Genomic DNA, 26,112 nt, shown 5'->3' with positions numbered 1-26,112 from the left:
ATAAATTTGATGACATGAATAGAAAATAAAGTCTTCCTCAGCTTTTTTAGGATCAGATTCATTTAAGCACAGAATGAAAATATTTTAAAAGGCCCTTTAAAATCCAAGAGGCAGATGTTCAGGTAAAAGCAAAGCCAGGGGGCTGTTTATTTTAATAAAGCTATTATATGTGCTGCTCCGAATTAGGAGTGGCACTGAGACTAGGGCATGTCTAAACCATCACCACCTGTTTGCCCTGAAAAATCAATTAAAGCCACACTTTCATAGCACGGCCTTTCTAACCAATAAAACTTAGACAGCTTCACCGTGAGACTTGAGTTGCTCGGAGGGAATGTACTTGAAACCCAAACCCTTAGTCTCACATTCCTGCCCTGCTTGCATTCATATAAACGAACCACAGTAAAACTAGCCTTCAGGGGCAGTGGTAGAAATCAGAGGGAGAAAGAGACGAAAACAGGAGAAAAAAGAGAGGGATTCTGACTTCTATTGGTTTCATACTGAGAATCATTCCTCCTTTTGGTGAATTCCTTCTTCAAAGGTTCTTTTTCCCCCCTTTTCTTTTTTTATCCTTCAGAACAGAATCCTGTGCTACATTTTCTGTGCAGTAGAAGAGATCCAACTTTGCCAGTTGAAAGCAAGGGCAGGAAAGCCATCCCAAGTGTTTTAGTAATTAAACGAATATGCATAATGAACCATATGCCCAAAGGGCCTGTTCTTCATGTGGGCCAGATTTTTGTTTGAATTTTTAATTTTTATATACAGATGAAACATTCAGTGTAATCTACCAACAGTGCAAGGGAACATACAATAAGACGAAGTGCGAGGGACAGTCTACATAGGAGCAGGAACGGGAGACACGGGAGAAATTCTCTCCTGAAGATGTTGATTCCAATGTGTTTTTCCCCCTCTAGCAATAGTTCTCGTCGTCTGCTCAGTCTTCAGGAGACACACATAACGCATACACTGACAGCTTTACACAATATGAGTAAAATACAGTGCCGTCAGCTGAAAAGTGTGAAAATCCCGTGGGACAAACAAGGATTTCTTAAAAAAAAAAAAAAAAAAAATCCATCTACACCCATCATTCAGACTACCATCTTGAATTACAGGGAATCCTCCCAAGTCTCTTTTGGAAGCTACATAAATATATTGCAGGCTCTAGGCCACATATATTAGCAATTTGAACCAATCTAAGGAATTCTTACCTCTCAATGATGCAACTGCACATGGTGGGCGGAATATGCTCAGGGTGAAATGCAAGCTTGCCCTCCCCACTCCTACAGAAAGGCAGACTATGAATTTAAGGAATGCAATATCGTATCTGCAACATACAGATTCCCGGGATTTCCTAAACTCCCATCATGGAAGAATTGGTAAAAGCTTCCTTCAAGCTTTTCAGTGTCATTTAGAAAATACTAAGTTAAAATCAAAGCAATGTAAGAGATACAGAGTCTGATAAAATTATATCTCAGCTTCCAGACACCACAGAGGAATGAGTAAGCATTCTTTAATGCGGAGAGGAGAGGTTTTTAAAAATGTGTTTGCACAATGTATGAAATTTATAATGATGGTCTGGACAAAGTTATCAGGTCCTACGTGTGGGTCAGTCTTGTACGTGCCTACTTTAGGATAAACATTTCAGAATGGAGTGTGTGTGTGTGTGTGTATTGGTGGGGGAAGCAGCACAGAGGAAATGCTAAAGTCCACTATTCTTTACTTCTTTAACGGAAATAACTTCAATGCAAAATGCCACACTGGCCCTTATGTCATTGAGAAAAGATTATGAAAACAAACCTAATCAAAAGTCAAAGTGAAGCCTTGGATTTCTTTCAGCCCCCCTTTTTGAACGTGGATACGCTGTTGTTTTCACAATGTAAACACCAGAGATGGAATGCAAAGCATTTAAAGAGCAAGTCATAATGGAGCTGTAAATAACATCTCTCCTTGCTTTCACTATTAATTCAGAGTTTATGCCTTTGACACTGGCGAGGCTACTTGATCTAGTGGTCTCAGTGGAAAGACAGATAAACTTCAACTGCAGGCAGAAGACAAAAATTGACAAGGAGCATCACCTTTCCTGACTGTTTAAATCCTTTAAGGAAGTGTCGGAGCAATTAGAGAGGGAGTGTAATCTTTGCAGAGTGCATTAACACTCATCTGACCTCCCAGACAATAGATCAGACCTCAGACACATAATGCTTCCCTAAGGCTTTTTAGCCAGTGTATTTGATCTCTTAGTCACTGCGTGTGTGTGACTATAGGTATCGTCCATGTAGAAGGCATTATTCATTAGCACTACTGTCCACTGGCTCCAACAATGGACGGCAATCAAGCAAAAAGCAGGAAAATCACCAGAATCCACGGTATTCGGTATTTCCTGTATCCACTATTTCATGTATCTTTAAGATGGGGGGTGAGGGTGAGTCCAGACTTCTGGAAAATCATCTTTCACCATTCTCTTATTATTTTTTAAAGCTACAGACTTCGCTCTGTAAAAGTGAATTAGTTACATTAATCTGAATAGGTCACTGATGAGCATCTGGTGTGTGTGGCAGGGGTGGGGCGTGGAGGGGGGAGGTGACCTCCAAAACACTGGATGCTTTTTGTCTATAAAATGAACTTTGGAATAGATTTGTTGATAAAAAGCACCATGGGTGATAAACAACACTGTGATATGCAAAAGAAGGCAAAGGGGGGAAATCAAATAAACTCCTTGCACTGCAAGCTTTTAAATCTTCATCTATCCTGCAGGTTACGCAGCAGGACACACTGGTAAGGCAATAACCTATTTCCTGATGAACACATCCTGTTCCAACTGCTAATCTCACAGTGGAGGCTTGGCTTTTACCATTCATTATAAACATTTTCAAGAACTGCTTACCACGATATATTTTTTAATGGATTAGATTTTGGTCAGTTGCTAACAGAGCACAGAATTGAATATCCTTTATGTGAAGGCAGCAAAACAGGTTTTCCGAGGGTCTGACTTGCTTTCCACTCTTCCCCCTCATGAGTAATTGGAATAGCAATTGAAACAGAATATTAGAAGGCTAGAAGGTTTCTTTTCTTTTCTCTTTTTCCCCCTCTTCTATTATAAGAAATTCTGTATTCGACGGTACAGTATACAAGACCTTATTGGTTTTGAACTTCACCATAAGACTTAGTGAAATGTTCAGGAGACAAAGACTGAATTTCACGTAATTTGCTCAAGACCATCACAGTTGTCTGTTGATGACACTCAACATCTAAAGCCTAAAGCATTTAAACCAAAATAATTACATTTTCTAGAATCAAGGCAGTTCCCCTTGAAAATGTGCACTGCAAAGGCTTTTTAAATGAGGCTACATGAAAAGACGAGAGCTGAAAATTAGCTTTATGTTTAAGCAAATCACTTTAGAGTTTGCATCTTTGAACACAAACTTAAGAAAAAATGGCAAGTGAAAACATACATTCACAATAAGCAATTTAAGAACTTTTGAACCTCAACTAGCAGGAAAGAAAGATCTACTGAATGTTTTAACTTTGCTTGAAGAAAGCCTAATATCTAAAATAAAATAATTGAAAGTGTTATCATATCCACTATGTAATTTCTAGTGTTTTCAAACAAACTGTTTATGTTGCCTTTTTATTGTTGGGTAAAATAAATAGCTTTCAAAGAATTTGTGATTCCTCTCAGATTAAAACTAACCTTCAACAATTAGCTAAGGAAGGAAATGTCCTCTGGAAGCAACTGATGTGATACTCTGATACACAAGCAAACACTGACACACATACACCTACACAGCACTACCCTTATACAACTTAATACTCAATAGCAAAAGATTTTATGAACCTAACTAATGGCACAGGCATCAAATTTTAGCTATATGTTAAAAAAAGTAAAATAAAAATTAAAAAAACAGGCTTAAAATGGTTATTTGTCATATAAAATCTGGACCAGCTCGGCAATAACCTAGATCTCATCTCTTGTGCATAAAGATGAAAACGCCATAAAATATCTGAGAAAATTTTTATAAAAACAGAGATTACACAACATGGACATTTGAATTTTTTCTAATGTAATGATTTCGGCTTGTAGATGACTGTATCAAATTAAAAATAAATTACTGAAATTAAAATCCCCAAGAAACAGTGCACAGAAATTTACTTTGGGATTTTTATCATTTATGAGATTCTATCGCCACCTGCAGGACTGTCTTTAAGTAAACTCCAGCAATGGAAAGGCTATTTGCTATCCCTTCTCTTTTTTTTTTTTTTTTTTTTTTTGCGGTACGCGGGCCTCTCACTGCTGTGGCCTCTGCCGTTGCGGAGCACAGGCTCCGGATGCGCAGGCTCAGCAGCCATGGCTCACGGGCCCAGCCGCTCCGCGGCACGAACCTGTGTCCCCTGCATCGGCAGGCGGACTCTCAACCACTGCGCCACCAGGGAAGCCCTATCCCTTCTCTTTTCCCTTTTCCTTTCTCTCCTCTTCCTCCTCCTCTGCCCCCCTCCCCCTTGTATATGTTCGTGCGTGTGTGTATGCACATGCACAGAATTTCCTGGAAATCAATTATTTTTCTCTTGGAATGTGTACATTACTAAAAGTCTAAAAATCATGAAATGCAAAATAAAATGTATGGAAAGAGGTATAGGCGACTGAGGCCACAGGTGGCTAATTTTTTAACAGCTAAACACACATCACATTTTCCTATTTTGCAAAGTAGAATCTGGAGCACAAATTAGCCTATAGAAATTTCCTTACCAGAAATGTGAGGACTTCAATGGTTTCCAAGGAAAGCCACTTTTGCTACGGAATAATTGACAATAAAGTTTATAATTGCATGTACCTGGCTTATACCAGAGCAGAAGAAATGTTGCTATTGGCAAATTCATGCTTAGTATTCTGTTGCTCTTTAAACAAAAGATAAAATTTGAGACAGTATTTCACTAAAAGTGTTATTGTAGCCCAATAAAGTAAGAACAAGTTGAACAGCAGAAGTCAAAACTTAAACACCCAGAACATGCAAGCAGATTATCATCATCATCCTCACGTCATCATCTTTAGTGGCAGCAGCACTACCCCTCAAGTCTTAATGAGGAAGATTCATCTGCTGTAAGAAAAGCCCACATGAAGTAGCAGATATTACAGATATTTGTTCCTCCAGGGCATATTACCCCTCTGAGTAGCAGCTCTCCAGACTTATAAAATATTTTCCAAATGTAAGACTTGCAGAAAAGTATGTTTTAAAAAAATTTTTTAATAACCCAATCTGTGGACACTGTTTAAATACAGCTCATACTCATGAACTAAAACCATAATTGCAAAATTTATGACCACAAAAGCCACACACTGTAAAAATGGTATAAGGACTGAAAATCCTCTGTTCTAACAGGCCAGGAGAAAAATCACTTTCCCGAAGCCTTCAGTTTCTTCCCCCATGAATGAACGTAAAGACCCTCTGACTTAACATTCTATAGCTCCATGCTTTTCCAGACTTAAAATCGTAGCCATGGAGGTCTCAACACCAATTGAGCTAATAAGTATATTTCTTTCTTTTTATTTTTCCCTGACAAAGTGAAGTATCCCTGGCAACGAGTGGAAACAAAAAAAAATTTTAAAGCTAGGCCAGATATAGAAAAGTCATTTTAAAGGGCTAAAAAACATGGATTTGGGTTATAAGAAAATCCCAGGGAGACTAAAACAGTCTGTAAACACTGTACAGGAACATCGTTTAAATGATGACATAATGAACTGGCTGTTTGATTTAATTGTCTTCCTATCTTTTTAAATAAAATTGGGAGCTACAGTATCAGTCCAATGAAAACTACCCCCTCCAAATTAGCGCTGTTATTTCAAAAACCAATGATACAACTCCAAGCTCGGCAGAGAGGTAGCAAAACACAACTTCCTGAATTATAAATCAAATGGCAAAAGTAAGACACAGTATAGTAAACCCTAACCAGACCACAAAGAAGGTTTCTCTCCATAAACATCAGATCAGGCAGCTAGAATGATTACCAGGCTCTCTTGTAACTGTCATCTGTGGTGGGTCTAATTACAGGCTGTCCGGCAAGCATGCCCACATCACACAGCAATAAAAGGGCCAGCGGCTTGCCAAGCCCAGTCAGACAACGGAGAGCACGCGCCACCTGATGGGGAGCCCCAAAGATCAGCCAGAGAGACTAATAAAGATGACAGCTTCCAAACAAATGACAAAGCTCGGACCACCAAAAAGGCAATATCAAATTAGCCCGAAATGTAAGTGCTGAGCATGGTTCTTCAACAGATCAAAACTGAAGCAGGATATGGGTCCTGACTGTTTTCAGACACACCAGCACTCTATTCCTCCCTTCCAACCCTCTCTCTTTTATTTCTAAATCTTCTTTTCCATTTTTGCATCAGACAAAATGTTTGCACATCCAGGTGTCATATATGGCAACAGATGGAGTTGGGGGGAAAGCACTCAGCTCTGTAAGAATCAAAAATAAATCCCTCCAGATTCAAGGGCTGTTGATCTGGGTTAGAGATTTGCCAACCCCTCTCCTCCAAGTTTGCTTACTGTTGACTGTCTTTTGGACATTTTGCTGCAAATTAGCACCATCACCACCCCACCCCACCCCCGCCACCATGGGCAGGGTCGAGAAAAAGGTGGGAAAATGCACATCAGAAAAGATTATGATTAATGTGTTCAGTTGTCTTTGAATTTTACCCTCTGGTGGGGTCATAGATTGCTATGGTCAGAGGAGTAGTTGGAATACAAACAAACAGTATCTGGTAATAGACGGTCTGCATGAGTTCCAGTATTCTTCTAAGAAGCATTGATTAGATATCTGCAACGTACTCAGCACCATCATAAGCGGTAAGGACGTACACACAGATAAAAGACTGGGTCTCTGTCATTCAATCTGTAGCTCACAGTGTCTTAACATAATCCTTCAATCATATGGCTACATTACACTGAATGATTTTTTTAGCATATGACATTAACCTGAAATATTAAAATAAAATCCCTCCTATTTTGATATAAAGAACTTAATTTATTAGGTCAAACATGAAAAGTACTATCACAGCCTTAAAGGTAGAGTCACATAATTTGGAATTTGGTGGTTCCATGCACATTAATCAGCCCTAGAGATAGTTGACCCTTGTACATTAATTACATGACACAGAATACAATTGTCTGCATTTCTACCCCATTCTCGAACAGGTCCTCCACATCCTTTGCAATGAAACAGCAACTCTGTGTGTGTGTATGTCTGTGTGGGTACCTGTACCCACTTCAGTGAAGCTTTCAGCAACTGTGTGTGTGTGTGTTTGTGTGTGTACCTGTACCCACTTCGGCGAACCTTTTCTCTGAGTTAGGAGAGCCACACCCTAACCTCCCAATAGTTATATCAGCTAATAATTCCTACCCACATTTGTAGCTCACTTTATATGTTTAAAATAGTTCCATGCTTATTATTTAATTTGCTCTCCAAAGGGCAAACTTAATTTTTCTTATGGTGTGCTTTATTAAGTAAAAGTTTACTGCTTTGGTTTCAAATATAAGAGGAGGACAGTGGAGGGAAGCTGGGGGAGAGAAAGAAAGGGTGCAGCAAAGGAGGTGGAGAGAGATACTGGGGAGAGGCTGGGAGGCTGGTGGATGGGGTGAGAAGGGAGAGAGAGGGAGAGATGAAGGGGGGAAGAGAAGAAAAGAGGGGAGGACGACAGATGGTCGGATGACTTACTATGATCATTTCATCTCTGTATCTCAATATCTAGCAGTGTATGAGACACTGGACAAACAATGATTGTGGAAAGGGAGGGACGGAGGGAGGAAGAGGGGCAAGCTTGAAGGAGGCAGTGAAGCACTGGTTTGGTCAAGGAGGGACATGATCACTGAAGTCTTTTCTTCATCTAAGATTTAAGCTCCTAAATTCAGGATCAAGTTCAAATTAACCGTAGGGTATCTCTGGACAGCAGAGAGAACTAGACTGAGTTCTCTGGAATCTGTAAAGGACAATGGCTCCTAACCAGAAAATTCACAGAAGGCAAAAAATGTGTACTTGCAAGTACATCTCAATAGAAAGCTTAGGAAAGGCAGCAGGTAGAGACAGAGAGTCTCCATACAGGGCCTGGACCTATCAGAACCATTCACTTATTACCCAGCAGGGCCGTGTGAAGACTGACAACATATGCTATTCTGGGATTTTAAAACATGAAGATCTAATGCTTACTATTCAAAATTGGCATGCTCCAAAATACCAGCTGATTTCATTCAGTATAGCTAGGATTCTGCCTGGAAATGCAATTCAATTATCAAGTTGAAAATATAAACATGAAATATACTAAAATAGCTAAGAGTGTCCTTTTAAATTTTCAATAGATAATTTTTTAATGCAATTACTGTAATTTTATTAAATGGCATAATTAGTAATGCCTGAGAAGTTGTCAATAGAAGGTGCAATTATGTTGTAAAAAATTATAATCACAATGTGCAATAATGGATTGTTCTTATGGAAAAAAATACTGAAAAAGAACTTTAAAGTATTTTTAAAAGTATGTTCGGTAGTCCACTGCGAAAAGGAAGATTTTGGAAATCATTGTACAAATGTTAAGTAAAACGAATAATAAACTGGCAAATATTTTAAGCATTTAATGTAATATATTTATACATTTTTGCATGTAAGTATATATACGTAACATTTAAGATGCCTAAAAAATTTTCTCCAGACAAAATGGTGACTGTAACTGTGGATTTTTTTTCAGTTTAACTGTTAATCTTTAAGCAGCAACTGCACAAACACCCACCAAACAGGCAGTGATGCCTGCTGTGCACATCCGATTGTGACTTCTGGTGGATGTGGAAACAGCCACCAAAAGTTGAATCAAATGCAGTGCATCTAACTGTGAATAAACTGGTGATATAATTTTTTTTAAAAAAAAGAAAAATTTTTTAGACCCAGTTAACACATAAATATCTAAAGCATCAAAAAGACAACTGACCAGCACTATTTAAATCGTCCAATCTGAAAACAAAACATCCAGTGTAATTGTCATCTGTACCAAAGTAAGTTCAATCTGAATGTCCTGTGGGCCACAGAAGGGATTATAAACAGGGACACTCCGCAAGGTCTCATGAAATTTTTATCAAATCTTTCTTAGAAAACTTTCAGCAGCGAAACTTTTTGCTTCCCAAATGCCCTCTGCTTCTCAGTGTTTTGTGTGTGAGTGTGTGTACGCACATATGTGTGTGATGGAAGGGTTCGTTCTGTTACAGTTGTTATTGTTTTTAAGTTCAATGTGAAATCATTTCACACTTCTCAAAATTCTAGGATCCCTAAAAGCTAAGAATTCTATATATGTTAAATAGGGGCTATCACTAAGAAAGTGGAGAATTGTATTTTAACCCTTTTGGGGAGCGGGACAGTTGATTGATGCTTTAAATTATGTATCATATTGCAGGCCCTGTCAACTCTGAAGAATTAATTCTTCATTTTCTTACAATCCAAAAATGCAGGAAAAAAAGTCACAGATGTTAAAAGCATAGCTTTATGAAAATACCCATTGATATATGGTAGACTTAGATTGCTTTTTAACATCAAAGGTCCCAGTAAAATTTTAATAAATAAGGAATCCATCAATGCCCCCATAGACTCCTCTCCCTCAACGCAAGAGGCGAGGGCCTTAAAGAGTGGTGGAAAACCAAACTACATAAATGCAATCCTTTTTGGCAGCATTGGGAGACCTTTGCTATTAAAATAATTTTCTGATGATGCCAACTGTCAAGTAAATGTTTCCTGCCATATGAAAAAATTTATGCCATAATATAACCTTAGGTCTTTTTATAGACAATATTTGGGGCTTGTATATAAAGTACAATTACCCAAGAGAAAAACAAATCAAAAAGACTCATACAGATGATTGCTTCTACAATACAAATACCACAATGCAAAATTATCTTTTGAAAACAAACTCGATTCCTCTTAACTATCATCAAATAACGTATTTGCACTAGACATGGGAATATATCGTACAATAGAGCACCCTTCCCACAGTAGAAATATGAGCCAATTTCTCTGAAAGCCACTGTTTTAAGATATTTTGTAGTAATTTACTAATGTAGATAGTTACTCATCTCCACTACTAGCCCTTATTCTGAACAACCTGGAACTCTTGAAGATCTGAGAACTACAGATTCCTTCCATGGCTCCTTCCTTTAGTTGTTTTCACGCTTCACTCTCCCCTTGAAATCCCTTCAACATCATCTAAGAGCTTCCTCCAAAAGCGGGAAAAGATAACTAAGACCTCAATTTGGGGCTTAGCCTAGAACCAAGCACTGAGGTTTTCCAGACCATCAAGCTGAATTCCACGGATGTCATAAGCATGAGATTCCCACAGTCTGGGCTGTTCCCCAAAGATGCCAGAGACATTTCTACCTTTCACTTCTTTAATTTTACTCCATCTCTTGTGAATATAATGACTATGTCTGAGAATTATTCTTACCCATATAATAAGGATTTCTTTCTCCCAAAGCATCTTGGAATAGGCTTAACTTCCATTTATAACATCTAGATATTATACATATCTGAAATGACTCATATGGTTGTCCCTAGAGCCATGATATCTATCTAAATACAAGGATCGTGATCACTGAATCCTGGGTGTCAATGACAGGCAGTGTAGCCCAGTGTTTACATGCATGGACTCTAAATCCTGATGGTCTGGGTTTAAATCTCAGCTCTGTCTCTTAAAAGCATATGAGCTCTGACACTTTAACCTTTATTTAACTTCTATGGGCTTATTTTTCTTATCTGTAAAAAGAAGGAAATACTGATCCTGGCATCTACATCAGCAGCTTGTTATGAGAATTAAGTGAATTAACACTTATAACATGCTTTAGGACAGTACCTGACACATAGTAATCACTGAAACAACAAAAGCCATTCATTATCCCTAGAGTTCAAAGCCTGTGACTGGGAATGACCACGGGCATGTATACAAAATACCACGTATATTTACAAATCCATTCATAGGGAAATATACAGATGTGCTTCTTCTAGGCATGATGTTTCAGTTATAGGTCTCTGTCCATAAGTTGATATCTTATATTCATTTATCTTTCAATTGGAAAAACTGAGAATGTGAACTTTTGAGTGAAAAACAATTATCTTTAGCTTAAAGCAAGTAAAGCTCAGAAAACACATTAAAAAAAAATCTAGAAAACTTAGAGGAAGGAGAAAGACTCAAAAGAGGTAATGACACGGGGAGGGGGAAGGGTAAGCTGGGATGAAGTGAGAGAGTGGCATGGACATACATACACTACCAAATGTAAAATAGATAGCTAGTGGGAAGCAGCCACATAGCACAGGGAGATCAGCTGGGTGCTTTGTGACCACCTAGAGGGGTGGGATATGGAGGGTTGGGAGGGAGACGCAAGAGGGAGGAGATATGGGGACATATGTATATGTATAGCTGATTCCCTTTGTTATAAAGCAGAAACTAACACACCATTGTAAAGCAATTATACTCCAATAAAGATGTTAAAAAAAATTAAGCTTATAGAAGTATGATTTGGAATCTGACTACTCTAAACAAGTCCACATTCAGTGACCTACTGTATAGCACAGGGAACTATATTCAATACCTTGTAATAACCTATAATAGAAAAGAATCTGAAAAAGAATAGACATATATATAACTGAATCACTTGGTTGTACACCTGAAACTAACACAACATTGTAAATCAACTATACTTCAATAATAGTCCACTTTTAATTTCTTACAATAACAATGAATTAAACAGTATATAGTAACAGTCACGTGGCAGGTGTCAGGAAATGGAAGATAAATCTTCTCTTAGTATTGGGAGAACAACCACCCATGTTAAGTGGAGAGGGGATTAATCCTCTGGTGGGGGAGGTTAATGCTTAGACAGTCTAGCAAGATAAATTTTCTCATGTTTGTTCATCCACTTCTGACCGGACACCACAGGACCTAGATCTTAACAGGATGCTTTCCTTTAACTCCTGCTTTCAACAAGATACGATATATTCATACATACATCCACAGGATCCCTTAGAAAATGTATGGCTTGCTTTCATAAAGTCTTAAGATTAACAACCAGAATATACTAAACATGATCCTATAACATTCCTGCTTTGTATCAACTGAAAATAGAAACATGAACATGATGTTAGTAAAGCAATTTCATGTTACCTGACAAAACAGAAGTGAAAAATTCCTATGTTTCTGCCCTTAGCTTGTGGTGCTGTACCTCTAGGGGAAGGAAAAGCCCCAATGGAGACGGGTTTAGCCAAAACGGTTCTTTTCACACCTGTGCAGTGAACACTCAAAGAGCACTGATCCTAATTTCTAATAGAGAAAGGCCTTCACATGCAGTCCTATTGTTTAATAAATTCTTGGCTTAAGACCTTGCTTCAGACCAGCACGAAATTGCTCTGGCCCTGAAATGCCAAGGCAAGTGGACGAAGCATGAACAAAGTACCACATGGATGAATAAAGACCTGGAGCAGCATTCTGTCCTCAGTAGATCATAGGAGAACATCAGTGTGTACTGTACCACCAAGACAAACACAGTGTTCTCAGTAGTGGAGTGAGGGAGCGAAGCCAGGCTTCAGCATCACAGTCTCCCCATTCCTCCCTCTCTGGCCCAGGTCACCCGAGGATCCAACATTCTTCAGAAAGACAACCCTGAACAGAGTCCTACAGAGTCAGGGGCACAGCCAGTGGCAGCCCACAGGCCTGGAATCACCCATCAGCACTCCACAAGCAGCTAGCGTTAAGTCTGTAAGCAAGAGCCATGAAAGCAAAAATGTTTTCTGAAAAATATGAAGGCTTGGCTACCCCTGATCTTATTAAAGAAAATAAGGGAGGCTACAATGCATTTTTTATTTTATCCTAGAATGTATTTTTCTTTATATGTTCTCGCTTTAAGAGCAGAAATAGTTTTGGACTGACCATCATGATGGTAGCAACAAAAACATTCTCTAATGAAATTACACATTATCAGCTTAGGGAGGGGAGATACCTACGTCTCTACATCTGCAGTATCTCTGAGATCCACCATGGCTGGTCAAAGTAAATGTGAGATAAACATTCAAAAGTAGAGTTTCAAATGAAAACAGAAAACTAAGTGTATCTGAATGAAGCTGTCTTTATTTCAGTACCTTCAGGACAACCTAGAGAGAGAAAGAACGGATGCACAGGTGTCCCCCATCCACACCTGCAGTGGGGCCTCCCACCGTCTCATAAACTCAGGTACCCTTGCAAAATTACATTTTGGCAAACCAGCAAGAAGAGCTCTCCTCTATCTTTCGTTCCTTGGGCCTCAGGGATTTTAAAGGAGGATGTGCTAGCCTGCCTCTGGCAGCCAGCCTGGCAGAGGGCTGTGCGGTGCGGTGTCAGCAAGGAGGGTCCACTCAGGTCCCAGGCCATGCAGCAGTGGCCCCAATGCCAAGGCTCCCTTCCCGTTTAGAAGCCCCCTCTATGAAACAACTTATTTCTATTCATTGTTGTAATCTTTCTTCAGATCAGGCTGACAGCCCATTAATCATTTCTGTCATCCCCCTACATAATCCAGTGCAACAGATCTCTGTTTTTCTAAAAATCTCAGTGCCAGAAACTAAGCTCAAGAAAGAGGAAATCCTTCTTCCTCCAAGGGACTGGCCGGGGTGCTGACTGGAAGAAGCCACCAACCATGTTGACTTGCCTCGTTTGCCCAAAATCACACAGAACATTCCCTGGAAAGTTTGTAGAGAGGACTCAGGTGGGAAACAGAGGCAGGGAGGCTGAAGAGGAACCCAACACACGAAGCCCCCAGCTGAGGAGAATGTGAGAAAGGGAAGTGGATAAATCAGTGCCAAGTCAAAGGCAGATAGGGATTAATAAAATCCTTCTTAATTTTGTTATCAAGCCCAATTGTTCTAGCAACTTTAAAACAAAGAAAAAGTATATTAAACGCCAAGGCCGCAGCCATCACAGGGCTTCTACCTCCTGAACCAATGAAAAACTAACATTAACTAAAGATAAAACAAAGTGCTAAAATGGCTAAGAAAAAGCCTCTTATGGAGCCAGTATACAGCTTGCATTAAAGGTGGGAGTGACCTCCAACCCACTGACCTCTGGGACTGATTTTTTTTTTTTTAATGTGGATAAGCCTGGTGGGTAAGAGAGAGCATGGATGATAGAAACCAGAAGACAAAAGAGCCGTGATCATGACTCAACCACTCACACATCATATTAGGTCCTACTGTGATCTTTGCACCGTGCAGAAGTTAATGGCATAATACAAAAGGCACAAGATTAGCAGTCGAGCAAATTGGTTTCTCCTCCCATGCCTGACGCTACCAATCTGATCAATGACAAGTGCCTTTACAGAGGAGGGAGGATGCCCAGAGATGTAAAGTGAGGACATTATACTAACTTTCGAGTCCTTACAAGATTCTTGGACTCTCTGGTTGACCTAGGTGGTTTTAAGATCTCATGCAGTTCTGAGATTCCGTGATTTTATTATGCTCATAAGGAAAGGCCAACTCTTATTATAAGAATGTATTTCACAGACAGTGGTTCTCCTTTGTGGTGTTGAGTCAACTTGTAATGTGTAGTAATCAGTTACGTCTCAAGAGGTTTGATCTGAATAAATGTTTTTTTTATACCAAAGTTTGCCAATGATTTACTTAAAACATAAATTAGAGCGATTTAGTCTTCATTTAGTTATGTGATTTTTCAACTGCCATTTTTCAGAAAACACTGGCCCTCATGAGTACAGAAGGAGACAAACACATTGTGGGTACTATACGAATGGTTTATAATAACCACCACAAAAACATTTAAAAATGCATAGAACACTGGCTCTCTTTACCTTATCAAGAGATAGTATATAAGTATGATTTGGGTAATTTAAGGGATTTCCAAGGGTAAATCCGACAAGTATGGTCTTGGAAAGACACCTCCTACATAATCTCCTATGTCATAATATATTTTAGAAAGATGAATGACTATCCTTTTTTTTAAAGTTTCCTTACCAGTGTAAACTTCAGCTATGTTGAATGTGCCTCATTCTGCTTCACGTAAGTAAAATAAAACCCATCTGCTTTTGGACTTGGGGCTCAGAAGCAAGTAAGTTGAACATAAAAAAGGAAGCTTACCACGAATGCTACTGTACTTCTCAATGTGGATTCCCACCGGAAGCAGCTTGTAAGGAACTGTACTGTATTCCAGACTGTCATGGTGAGTCTTTTCACTCGGTCTACATCTCTTGATAAGATCTGATTAAAAAAATGGAAAACAGAGAACTAGGTTTAAACACTCCAAATATTCTCTTTAGATCAGACAGCTTGGTCATTTAAATTATATTCTGTATAACTGCCAATGAACAAAACAGTAAAAATGAAGAGTCCTAATACTTTCTCTAAAGTTCATTTTTAAACTATGATCATCCTGGGAGGAAAAGAAAATCCAATGCATTTTATAGCTCCTTTGAAGGAGAATAGGCTGTTTCAATAATGTTCAGCACAAAACTGAGCTGGTAAAAAATACAGCAGTCAGGGGACTTCCCTGATGGCGCAGTGGTTAAGAATCCACCTGTCAATGCAGGGAACACGGGTTCGATCCATGGTCTGGGAAGATCCCCCATGCCGTGGAACAACTAAGCCCATGCACCACAACTACTGAGCCTGTGCTCTAGAGTCTGCAAGCCACAACTACTGAGCCCACGCGCCACAACTACAAAAGCCTGAGCATCCTAGAGTCCACGCGCCACAACTACTGAGCCTGCGTGCTGCAACTACTGAAGCCCGTGCACCTAGAGCCCGTGCTCCGCGACAAGAGAAGCCACCAGTGAGAAGCCTGCCCACCGCAACAAAGAGTAGCCCCCACTCGCCTCAACTAGAGAAAGCCCACACACAGCAACAAAGACCCAACGCAGCCAAAAAGAACAAACAAAAAAAAAACCCAGCAGTCAGGCATGTGAAATGTGTGTGTGTGTGTGTGTGTTTGAGAGAGACAGAATGGAATGAGGGACTATGTTGCTTAGTTTGGAAGGAAATGGGTAGATTTACAGTAGAAATGTACATGTACTCTAGCTCATCTAATCCAGAATAAAAAGTCTATTCTATAGGAAAGTAAAGCTCTGGAAAGGAAATCCGGCTCTCCTACCTCTTTGCTGTGTGACCTTGGGCCAGTTTCTTAACCTCTCTCTTATTCAATGGGGTTGACAGGAGTGCTAACCTTGTAGGTTGTGAAGAGAATTAAAGGGCTTAGAAGAGAGCCTGGCACATACTAAGTGATTTTAAGTATTTGTGTCATGAGCACAAGTTTCAACTTTATAAAAATCTGGGGACACTTAGTGCTGAGAGGAACTTGGGGAGAAACCTAACATACCCCAGGGTCTCAGCCCCAAAACTCCCGGTGCTCTCAGAGCCCAAAGCCACCCAACGCGGAGGTCCTGTTTGGCAAAGGAAATGTCTTTTCTCCCAGTTGTAGGTAGATTCATTTCAATTTGTTTGCAAAGCAGCTGTGCCACCTACCTCAACTCAGGTTTTAACTTTCAAGTAAACAGAGCAAAAGGCAATAATAACAACAATAATAAAGCCATTTACTCAGATTACACAAAATAAATATTACACTCAATGTTACGCAGACCAAAACAAAACATTTGGACGTCCCCTTCAGGAGAGGTTTAAGGCCTTTCCCGAGTGTGTCCAGAAGTTCATGGGAAACCAAAGGATGATAAGATGCCTTTATATTTAACTTGCTTTCTGTAATCCACAGCTGCTCACCCCACAGGAAGTGGTGGAAGTAATAAACACTTTAAAAAGGGGACACTTTGTTCTTTGCTACACAACTGAAGAGGGACAGTAAGTACAGAGTGAAATCCTGAACTGTGTCTGAATAGGACAGGGAGGGGCTCTGAAAAGAACTGTAAAGGTCATGTTAAAAAAAAAATAAAATGTGAAACTTCCTCTACTTGGCCCTGATCTTCACTTTTTGTTGAACTGATGAGAGAGGCGTTAAGGGCAACAGGCAGAGGGAGTGAGAGTTAACAGGAGGTAAAATGCCAACACAATCCAAATTTAGGCAAAAAAACGTGGTAGGGGCAGGTATCAGTGAATCTGAGGCTGGACATCTCGAAAGATCAACTGGGTTAATTCCATGATGAACTCCACTGGCAGAATGCCTCCCTGAAATGTTGAAAGATGGAGACTAAAATGGCTGTGATTAAAGGAGGGTAGGTGGGGCAAGTAAGTTCAAGAGAAGGTTTATGGCTTGATGCTCAGAATTTTTGTTTAAAAAATGGTTCAGGGGATGAATGGAGGGCTGACACCCTCTGCAGCATCCAATAGATATGTTCTGAGTCTTTCCCTTCTTACTGAGCCCAACTGAAGTCCTTGTCTAGGGAGAGAAGGAGAGATAGAGGAAGGAGTGGAGAGATGGGGAGACAAGCGGGGAGAGGGAGGAGGGAGAGAGGAAAACAGAGAAGGAGGGTGAGATGCAACCAAGTCATGACCAGTAAGTACTCCGGGTGCTGGGTGCCGACTGTACCAACAAGCCAGTTTACTGCACTGACCTACCTTTTTGGACAGCTTGCGGCTATCTTCAACAAAGCGCTTTTCTCTGGGAGTAAAGGTCCGAATACTTGCTTTGATCTAGAAAGACACCAGTGTTAAAAGGGGCAGCATTGAGATGGACTTCACTCTCTTCTTTTTCTAATGACTGAGAAGCTCTGGAAACCAATACCTTCTGACCCTAAGGGCGCGGGGTTAGGGGTTTGGGGGGTGGCAGAGACATGGTAGGTACCCGGAGCTCTGCATGGGTCTCCGGAGTCTCATTTCATGAGCATCACTCGGGTAGGTCAGACTGGAGATTCCAGAGTGTTGTTTCCACGTTGCAAATCAAAGAGATATTTTAAACCACTGCAGAGATGGGGTTCATGAAGTCCTCAAACCAAAGTCTCTAAAAAAGTAAAACTTCCTTTCACATCAAAGTTTTGAACTACTCTACTCTTTGCCAGTAATACCTTGCATGTGAAAATCAGTTTCCGGCTTATAAAAACATCTTTTCCAAAGAGAATCTCATTTCCTCTCAATGATCCAGAAAAATAAGTAAATGAGTCATTTTAGCCCAGCTTTTAGGGAATAAACTGAGGGTCAGAGAGATTTCATGGTTTATCCAAATCACTAAACTGAGGAAAACCTGAAAGAACAAAATTCAAGTCCTTCTCCTCTACATCAGATGGACAACTAGAACATTACTTAACAGTTTTTAATTTAAGGCTCTTTTTCCCCCTAAAACTCAAGTGTTACCTGTGTGCATGGTCTATATACAAGTACCTGCCAGAAGAAAAGAGGAGATGAAGGGTGATCTGTGTGCAACACACACATATGATCTCCTGAAGGGAAAGGTTAAGAAATGGGGAAAAAGAGGAAGTAACAACAGACCCCATACTGGAGGCTGTGCCCAGAGTTCTAACATTCCCGGGAATAAAATATAAAACTTCCCTGCCATTGATTTTATGAATAATCTCTTAAAGATAGTAAACAATCAGCAATGCAGCATCGGGATAATTGAGAAGTCAGAAAGATCTGGATCTGGATCCCGACTCACTCATTTATCAGCAAATCAGCTCCCCTGTTTAATTCCATTTGCTCATCATAAGACAGCATTCATGACAGCTAGGGACCAGGCTTATTGCGGGGATGAAATGAAATAGTATCAGAGCCTGGCCCATCGTAGATGGCCAATAAATGGCAGCCGTTCTTCTAATTATTGTAAAAGCGCCATTATGCTACATTCATTTACCCCACTAACTGGATTAACCTGTGCTCTCCCTTCCCTTTCTAGAACTTACTGCTGGTACTATGACAAGGAATGCTCACAGCTAAGTAAGCCATGTCTGCGCACGCCTAGGGATTTCTGCTCCTGGCACTTGAACAGTATGCCCATCTAGAACCAACTGTGCTAATTCGCAAACCTGTTTATGCCCATTTTACCCGTTACTATAATTCTATATTAATTATATAAATTATTGAAATACAGATCAAAAGACTTGAAATCGATGTTGCTCTAGAAAGCCTTGAGAAAGGTCAGTGACTAAAAAGATACTGCTATTGAGGTGATGATTTTATGGAAAAATAATCAGGAGGAATTCCACATTCAGATTGTTCTGTGAGTGTTTTTTAAAAAATATCTCTACTTTCAAGAAACTGAAATTAGAAATCATAGATGTTATGGGTGTATTTATGCAAGGAATATGCTGTAGAACTAAAAATAACTTATCCATGCTATTTAAAAAAAGGTTTTAGGCCCACACCTAAAAATTGGCAAGTGAATGTAATATTTATGTATTTTATTTATATTAAACTAAAAGTTTAAGATACATTAAAAAAAATCCTCCTTTAACTGTAGTTTTCAATTGAGTAACTACCTGTCTTGATAGTGTTGGACAGCAGGACATCTACTATAATAATTAAATAACATGTGAGAGGCTTGAAGATCTCTCTGTCCAACAGCCAACTGTTGCCTCGGAAGAAGATTAAAGGTAATATAGCTAAGAACCTAATTTTCCTCTTATTTTTTTTTCCCTTGACATTTATTGAGAATTACACACCATCAATTCTACTGGTCCAACAGGATTAATACCAGACTGTCCAGCACTGATTTTTCTTGGCTCAGTTTTAAAACACTATTTTCTTTGTAGCTGCAAAAATTCTGAAACATTTTACATTGATTTGAATCTCTCCAGGCTGGTCACCTTTTACTTTCCATAGAGAGAAGCTGGGACATATGTCCAGTTAGACCTACCGGATTATATATGAGGTCCATCTCCAAGTAAATAACTCCTTTAAAAGCTTGTTCTAAATCTTTATTCTTCAACACGTAACAGTTTGTCTGTCCGTCTCGAATCTGTCATAAACAATAGATAAAATACAGACTTTCTATGGGATTTAAACTGAACGAGCTGACAAAATTGAAAATGCAGAATGTATACACAGATGAAGCCAATATTAAGCAAATATTAAAACTATGTAAATATTAAATCATAAATCAACTTTTAATTCTAGAGTGCTGCTATAACTGATAAGAAGATAAAGTAACCATCACCAGGCTGAAACTGATATACGAGAGGAAAATTAGTGGTAAAAATTAGTGGGTTTTCATTCAAAAATCCCAGAGGTTAAACATTTTTATTTGTTAAAAAATGATGAATATTCTACAAAATTTCTGGCAAGTACTACTCAAGATTGCCAAGGTCATGGGAAAAAGGAAAAACTTGGAAACTGCCACAGTCAGAAGACTAAGATTAGATGATAAAATGCAATGTGGTACCCTGGGTTGGATCCTGGAACAGAAAAAGGACATTAGTGGAAAAATTGGTGAAATCCAAATAAAGACCAGAGTTTAGTTAATAGTAATGTACAATGCCAGCTTTTTTTTTTAGTTTTGATAAATGCATCATGGCAATGTAAGATGTTAACATTAGAGGAAACTAGGTGAGGATAGATGGAAACTCTGTATCACTTTGCAAATTTTCTGTAAACCTAGAATTATTCCAAAATAAAAAGGTTATAAAATAAGATGTTTTATTTATTTATAATATGGTATTTTATTTTATAAAAATATTATAAAATATTTTATACAATATTTTATAAAATATTGCCTTGTAAAATATTGCCTTATAAAATATTATTTTATACAAATATTATTTTATACAAATACTATAAAATATTTTAAAGAAATGAATAAAGGAACGAGTTTTCTAAAAATGACCAGTGATTCACAGCCAAGGTACAATGCAAATTAAATAAATCAGCACAGCTAAAGTTGAGGTCAAAATACAAAAACATTTCAAAAGAACAATGTGCTGATAAACCTACAAAATAAACAACTTCTTCTGATAGCATCTCTCAGCCAAGCATGTCACATCAGTGCCACATACCAATCTACCTGTGGACCCCAGCGTGTGAGGCATCTAAGAAAAAATCCCCTGTATCATTTTGGAAATGACTTGGCTCCCATTATGGCATCTTCTTTTCAGATTTGATAGCAGCAATGCTTATATTATACAGAGTGGTAGTATATGCATTTATAAACTTCTGGCTTATTCGAAGCATATCTGTTAACTCCAACAGGGCAGAGCAAAACTTGAGCTGACCGAAAGCTCCATTTGGGATTGTAATGATCAAACATCTGAAATAACATAGGAAATTTGAGGGCATGAAATCTGAGCCATATTTTAAATGACTATTGCTGTCACTACAAGAATCCAGCACAAGTGTTCTTATAAACAGTGGTGGAGATGAGTTGAATAAGTCACAGGGGGGAAACAGAGCCATTCCACTTTACAAGGGAGAGGTCACCTTCCTTCCCAAAGTCACCCCACCTCTCTCAAATTGAATAGGTTTTAAACAGAAAGATGGTTTTCCTGGCCAGTGGCTAAGAGGAAGGGGGTACCCCATAAAGACCTGGCTTCCTTCCTAAACGGTATCCAAACAGGATTCTGAGCTTCCTCTTTTATCCACTGTCTCACTTAATAAATTGTGGGTGTTAAAGTTGAAAGAAATAAATACAAAAACAGCATATGACAATTTGCCAAGCTGACTTTGGTCCAGTTTAGTTTTGCCTCAACCCATAATCATTGTACTGTTATCTTAAAATTTCCATGATTTCTTAAGGGTTAGGAAGGGCAACAGAAGAACAAGAGGTATCAGTATAAAAAGAAATATTTTATAGCCAAAGAAGTTTTTTTGTTTTTTTGGGTAAATGATCGTTTCCTCTTTCTCAATGTCCTTGAATTGTGTCAGCAAAGCACAGAATCCACCTAGGACATTAAAGGAGTTTTTAAAGCTAGAGATATAATTAAGGGTACTCATGTTTGGCACTTTCATATATTATTTTAAAATATATAAATTGTAAGTTTAAAAATTTGTAAAAAGATTGAAAAATTATAGGAAATAAAAAAGTCCCTTTGAATGTCCATAAATAACCACAATTCTTTCCCTGAGAAGGAAATTAGATAGGGATTTGGCACGTACCCTTTCTAAATTTTTATTGAGAATTTATATTCATAAATATATCCTTGAAGAAAGTATTTTACATTTTTTTGTGTTTCAAACTGTATATATTTTGTAATTTCATTCTGTATGTATCAATAGTATTTGGTAATGTGTCTGTATTAGTATATAGATCAGCCTCATTTCTTTAAACTGCTATGTAAAATTCAAAATCTGAATAAACCACCATTTATGAACCCTTCTATTTATGAATATTTGGTTGATTCCACTTTTCAGTCTGTCCTCTATAAGGAATATCTTTTGGGAAAAGATAAACTGAGAGATAGAGGAAATACCCTACTTTTTATTTGGGATATGCTTGGGTTAAGAACAGATCAATGCATTTGAATATTTAGTGTTATAATTAAACACTGAGATAGTAACCAAAGAAACTATTTGTTAAATATTTTCATTTTCCATGGTGTTTATATAATTGAACTTCAAACACATGAATACAGGATAAAAAGTTCGGTAACACCCCAACTTGCCAAACTCCTACATGACAGTATTTATATAATAAATGAAAGCTAAACATATATTTTTCCAGTCAAGAACTATATTTATTTATACTTAACTCTGAAAATTATTTCTAGCATTTTATAATGTTAAAACCTCTATGAAATAGGACAACTAAAGCACAGCTAAAAGAAAACTTAGAGCAAAGAATCTATATATACTTTTGTCTTTAGGTATGAGATAGTCACTTCAATTAAGACTTAAGTTTAATTCTGAGAACTCTATCACCCAAGGCAAATTGTGACAAATGGAAATCTCGAAGTTCAACTGGAGAGTCTTCCTGGGCTGACATCGGGGAGGATTTCATTTCACTCAGATAGAAGGATGAAATAATAGATAATGTCCTTAAGTTTAGTGTTACAAGAAAACTCTTCAAATTGACTTATCACACACCTTTACATACTTGCCTTTCCATAGGTGAGGAGTACAGATATCAGGCAATAATTTGGGGAAGGCATCTCTGCAGGACAGTTATAAAGATTTAACCTAATTAGCAATTAAACTTCCATAATTAGGGAAATGGGCATTTCCATGTTCCTTTACATTATTTTCAGAAACAAAATGATATATCAGAAAGCTAACCATGCTAACCGTGAATTCTTGGTTACATCAGACAGCAAACGAAAGAGCACAGGAAGTCTGTTTCTGAGTAATGATTCAGGATTTCAGAGCCAGAGAACAAGTTACAGAGAAGGTAGTCTGGTTTAGATTTTAATCTGACCTGAAGTTATCTTTAACCTATGCAATTTTTCTCTACCTAAAAGAATTTTAAATCTGCTTACACAAGCTTTAAGCATGGTAAATATGAAGAACTTTTAAAAAGTTTGGTGATAAAACTAATTTTTGAGCCAAAGAGATACTACATTCATTATATTAGAAAACAAAACTTTTTAAATTGGCATATAACAAAGGTTAGTATGTGGGACAGAGAAAAAATATTTTTCTCAGCTGGAACTCTTTTTAAAGAATTCTCATTATTTAAAAAAAAAAACAAGAAAAAAAAGAGAATTCTCATTATTATGCTTTACTGTAAAGTTTTGATGTGACAAGATACCAACTGATTCAACAGCAAAGTTAATCAGAATCGATATGAAGGAATAAAACCATCAGTTGCTTTAAGGAGAAAAGATACACATTTAACATCAAAATCCAAACTGAAGAGTCATATTGATCCTCCCCAGCCCCCAATTCGACCTTCATGTGAATAAATGGAGTACATTTGGGTGTAAACAAGTGTTATTCTATCAGAAGCTTTTCATTGCATGCAAAAGGGAAAATAATGTGACATAACAATACAGCAGGTGATCCCCACTAATGCACATGCAAGGTGACTCCAACAAAATGTGATGTGAACAGACACATATTCACATGTGATATGTGACTAGGAGAGAAGAAAAGTAAATATCCTTTACTTGGTAGTGATTCTATTCACATCCCCACTTGGAAACACGCCTGTTTACCACCGCAGGAGTTACAAACAGCACGAGAGATTGAAAAGCCCATAAGGTCACTGTTTGCCCTGACACAGTCAACCACCAGCCAGTAGAGGCAGCACTGAACTCATCACCCCAGCTCTCCACATACAACTCACCTTTCTCTGTGCAAGGCAATCCAACCCACCCATTGCCTGAATTCAAAACCCAGCACTGAACTTTGGTAAAGGCAGAAAACCCTGCTGTACCCAAAATGTATTATCAACTCCTCTCCCTGAAATAGAAGCTGTCTTTACAAAGTAATATTTACTAATTGTAAGAATGGTGTACAATTTACAAAAATAGCTTAAAAAAAGGAAAAAAAATGTAACTTTTACAATATTCCATTTTTTAACAAACAGATCTCTAATTTTTAATGTATTTTTATAAATATTTATCTTATGAAAATAGGATCATAGTATATTGGATGAAGTTTGGGACTCCTTAGAGGCAGATGAAGTGAGTTTAAATTCTGGTTCTGCCTCAGAGTGGCTGGGTAACTTTGGATAAGTTACATAACTCCTCTCTTCTTCAGTTTCCTAATCTGTAAAGTGTGAGTTAAAAAAAAAAAAGGATACATATCTCAGCAGTTGTTGTGAAATAATCAGCAAAAAGCAGTAAGAACAGTGACAAGTACACAGAAATTGCTTATTAAATAACATGATTTTTTCTGTCTTACTTTCATTTATGTACTTTTTAATCACTCGTGTTTTAAACTTAAAAAAAGTATGGGAAACATTCTCCAATGTAAAAATCGATTCTCCATAATTTAGAATGGTTCTTCATCTTAAGAATATTCTATAATTAGCTTAACCAATCTTCCATTGTAACTAAGATTGTTTCCAATTTTTAACAACTGTAAACACTGTGATGGTTTAACACATAGATATCTTTGTGCTTCCATGATGCATTCCTAAAAATAAACTCTTAGAGGTGGAATTATTGAGTCATATGGTACACCTATTTTTATCGTTTTGGCAAGTATTGCCAATTTGCTCTCCTAAAACGTTGTATTAATTTATACTCCTAGCCTCAGTGAATGAGCCTGTCCGTTTCCTTCCAATGTTGCCAACCATAGGCATTTTTATTTAATATACAGCAATTTCATAGGAATAAAATGGCCTCAGGTTGTTTTAATATGTGCTTTTTTTATATAACTAATGAAACTGAACATTTTCTGTCGTATGTTTATTAACAGTGGGCCATGGTAGGACCGTGAAACCAGACAGACTTCACTTTAATTCCCATTTCTGGCGTTTAGCATCTGTGTGACCATGGGTAATTACTGTATCTCTCCAAGCCCCAGCTGCCTCTCTAAAATAGATATCTAGAATATAAATGCTCCGAGATATGTGTCTATTAAATTTTAATCCAAGGTGCCTTATAGGAGGCTGGTAGCAGGTCATGCTCCCTCCAAAAGCACCTGAGAGAGTCCTTTGACTACACTTAATCATCACTGCTCATGAAAAATCTTGACTATATTTCTTAATCTGACTGCTTAAAGTAATTTGGTAATTTAAGCTACTAAAACAAGGGTGATGAAGATAAGAGCTTACACTTTAAGTGCTTACTGTGTGCTACTGTACTCTTTCTACATTTACCAAACCATTTAAATCCTCACCACAGACCTCCAACACAGGTACTGTGAAAATTTTCATTTCATAGAGGAGGAAACAGAAATGTCAAGTAAGGTGTCAAAAGTCACATAGCCAGTTAATGGAGAAGACTGGGGGCTAACCCAGGTGATCTGGCTCCCTCTTCTGCACTTTAAAAAAATAAATAAATTTATTTATTTGGCTGCATTGGGTCTTCATTGCAGCTCGCGGGCTTTCTCTAGTTGCGGCGAGTGGGGGCTACTCTTCAATGTGGTGTCCGGGCTCTAGGCACACAGAATGTAGCACGCAGGCTCAGCAGTTATGGCGCACGGGCTTAGCTGCTCTGCGGCATATGGGATCTTCCCGGACCAGGGCTCGAACCCGTGTCCCCTGCATTGGCAGGCAGATTCTTAAGCACTGCACCACCAGGGAAGCCCCCTCTTCTGCATTTTTAACAACCACAATGGTGGTTGAATAAAGCATGAGCCATTCGTATG

At 38.3% G+C, this 26,112-nt stretch overlaps 1 protein-coding gene across 11 annotated transcripts in view; it reads right to left on the bottom strand.

The window, feature by feature from the left end:
• The window catches only part of MCTP2 (multiple C2 and transmembrane domain containing 2), a 252,577-nt gene that overhangs the window by 67,033 nt on the left and 159,432 nt on the right, over nt 1-26,112 (bottom strand). For 10 of the 11 annotated variants that reach the window (XR_007475380.1, XM_049705578.1, XM_004271666.4 and 7 more), the window contains 3 exons: nt 19,784-19,885; nt 17,554-17,628; nt 15,130-15,249 (listed from right to left, as the gene is read on the bottom strand). Coding sequence is in view for 10 of the 11 variants with exons in the window: in XM_049705578.1 (XP_049561535.1) it covers nt 15,130-15,249; nt 17,554-17,628; nt 19,784-19,885 (297 nt within the window). In the remaining variant the exon portion in view is untranslated. Of the gene's footprint in view, nt 1-4,541; nt 4,787-15,129; nt 15,250-17,553; nt 17,629-19,783; nt 19,886-26,112 lie in introns of those variants that run through there. The other variant, XM_033431470.2, reaches the window with a different exon arrangement.

Source organism: Orcinus orca, chromosome 2 (assembly GCF_937001465.1).
Source record: "Orcinus orca chromosome 2, mOrcOrc1.1, whole genome shotgun sequence".
In the NCBI taxonomy this organism is placed as follows: Eukaryota; Metazoa; Chordata; class Mammalia; order Artiodactyla; family Delphinidae; genus Orcinus; species Orcinus orca.
Note: the sequence above shows the minus strand (reverse complement) of the source record. Positions and strands in the feature narration are given on the sequence as shown.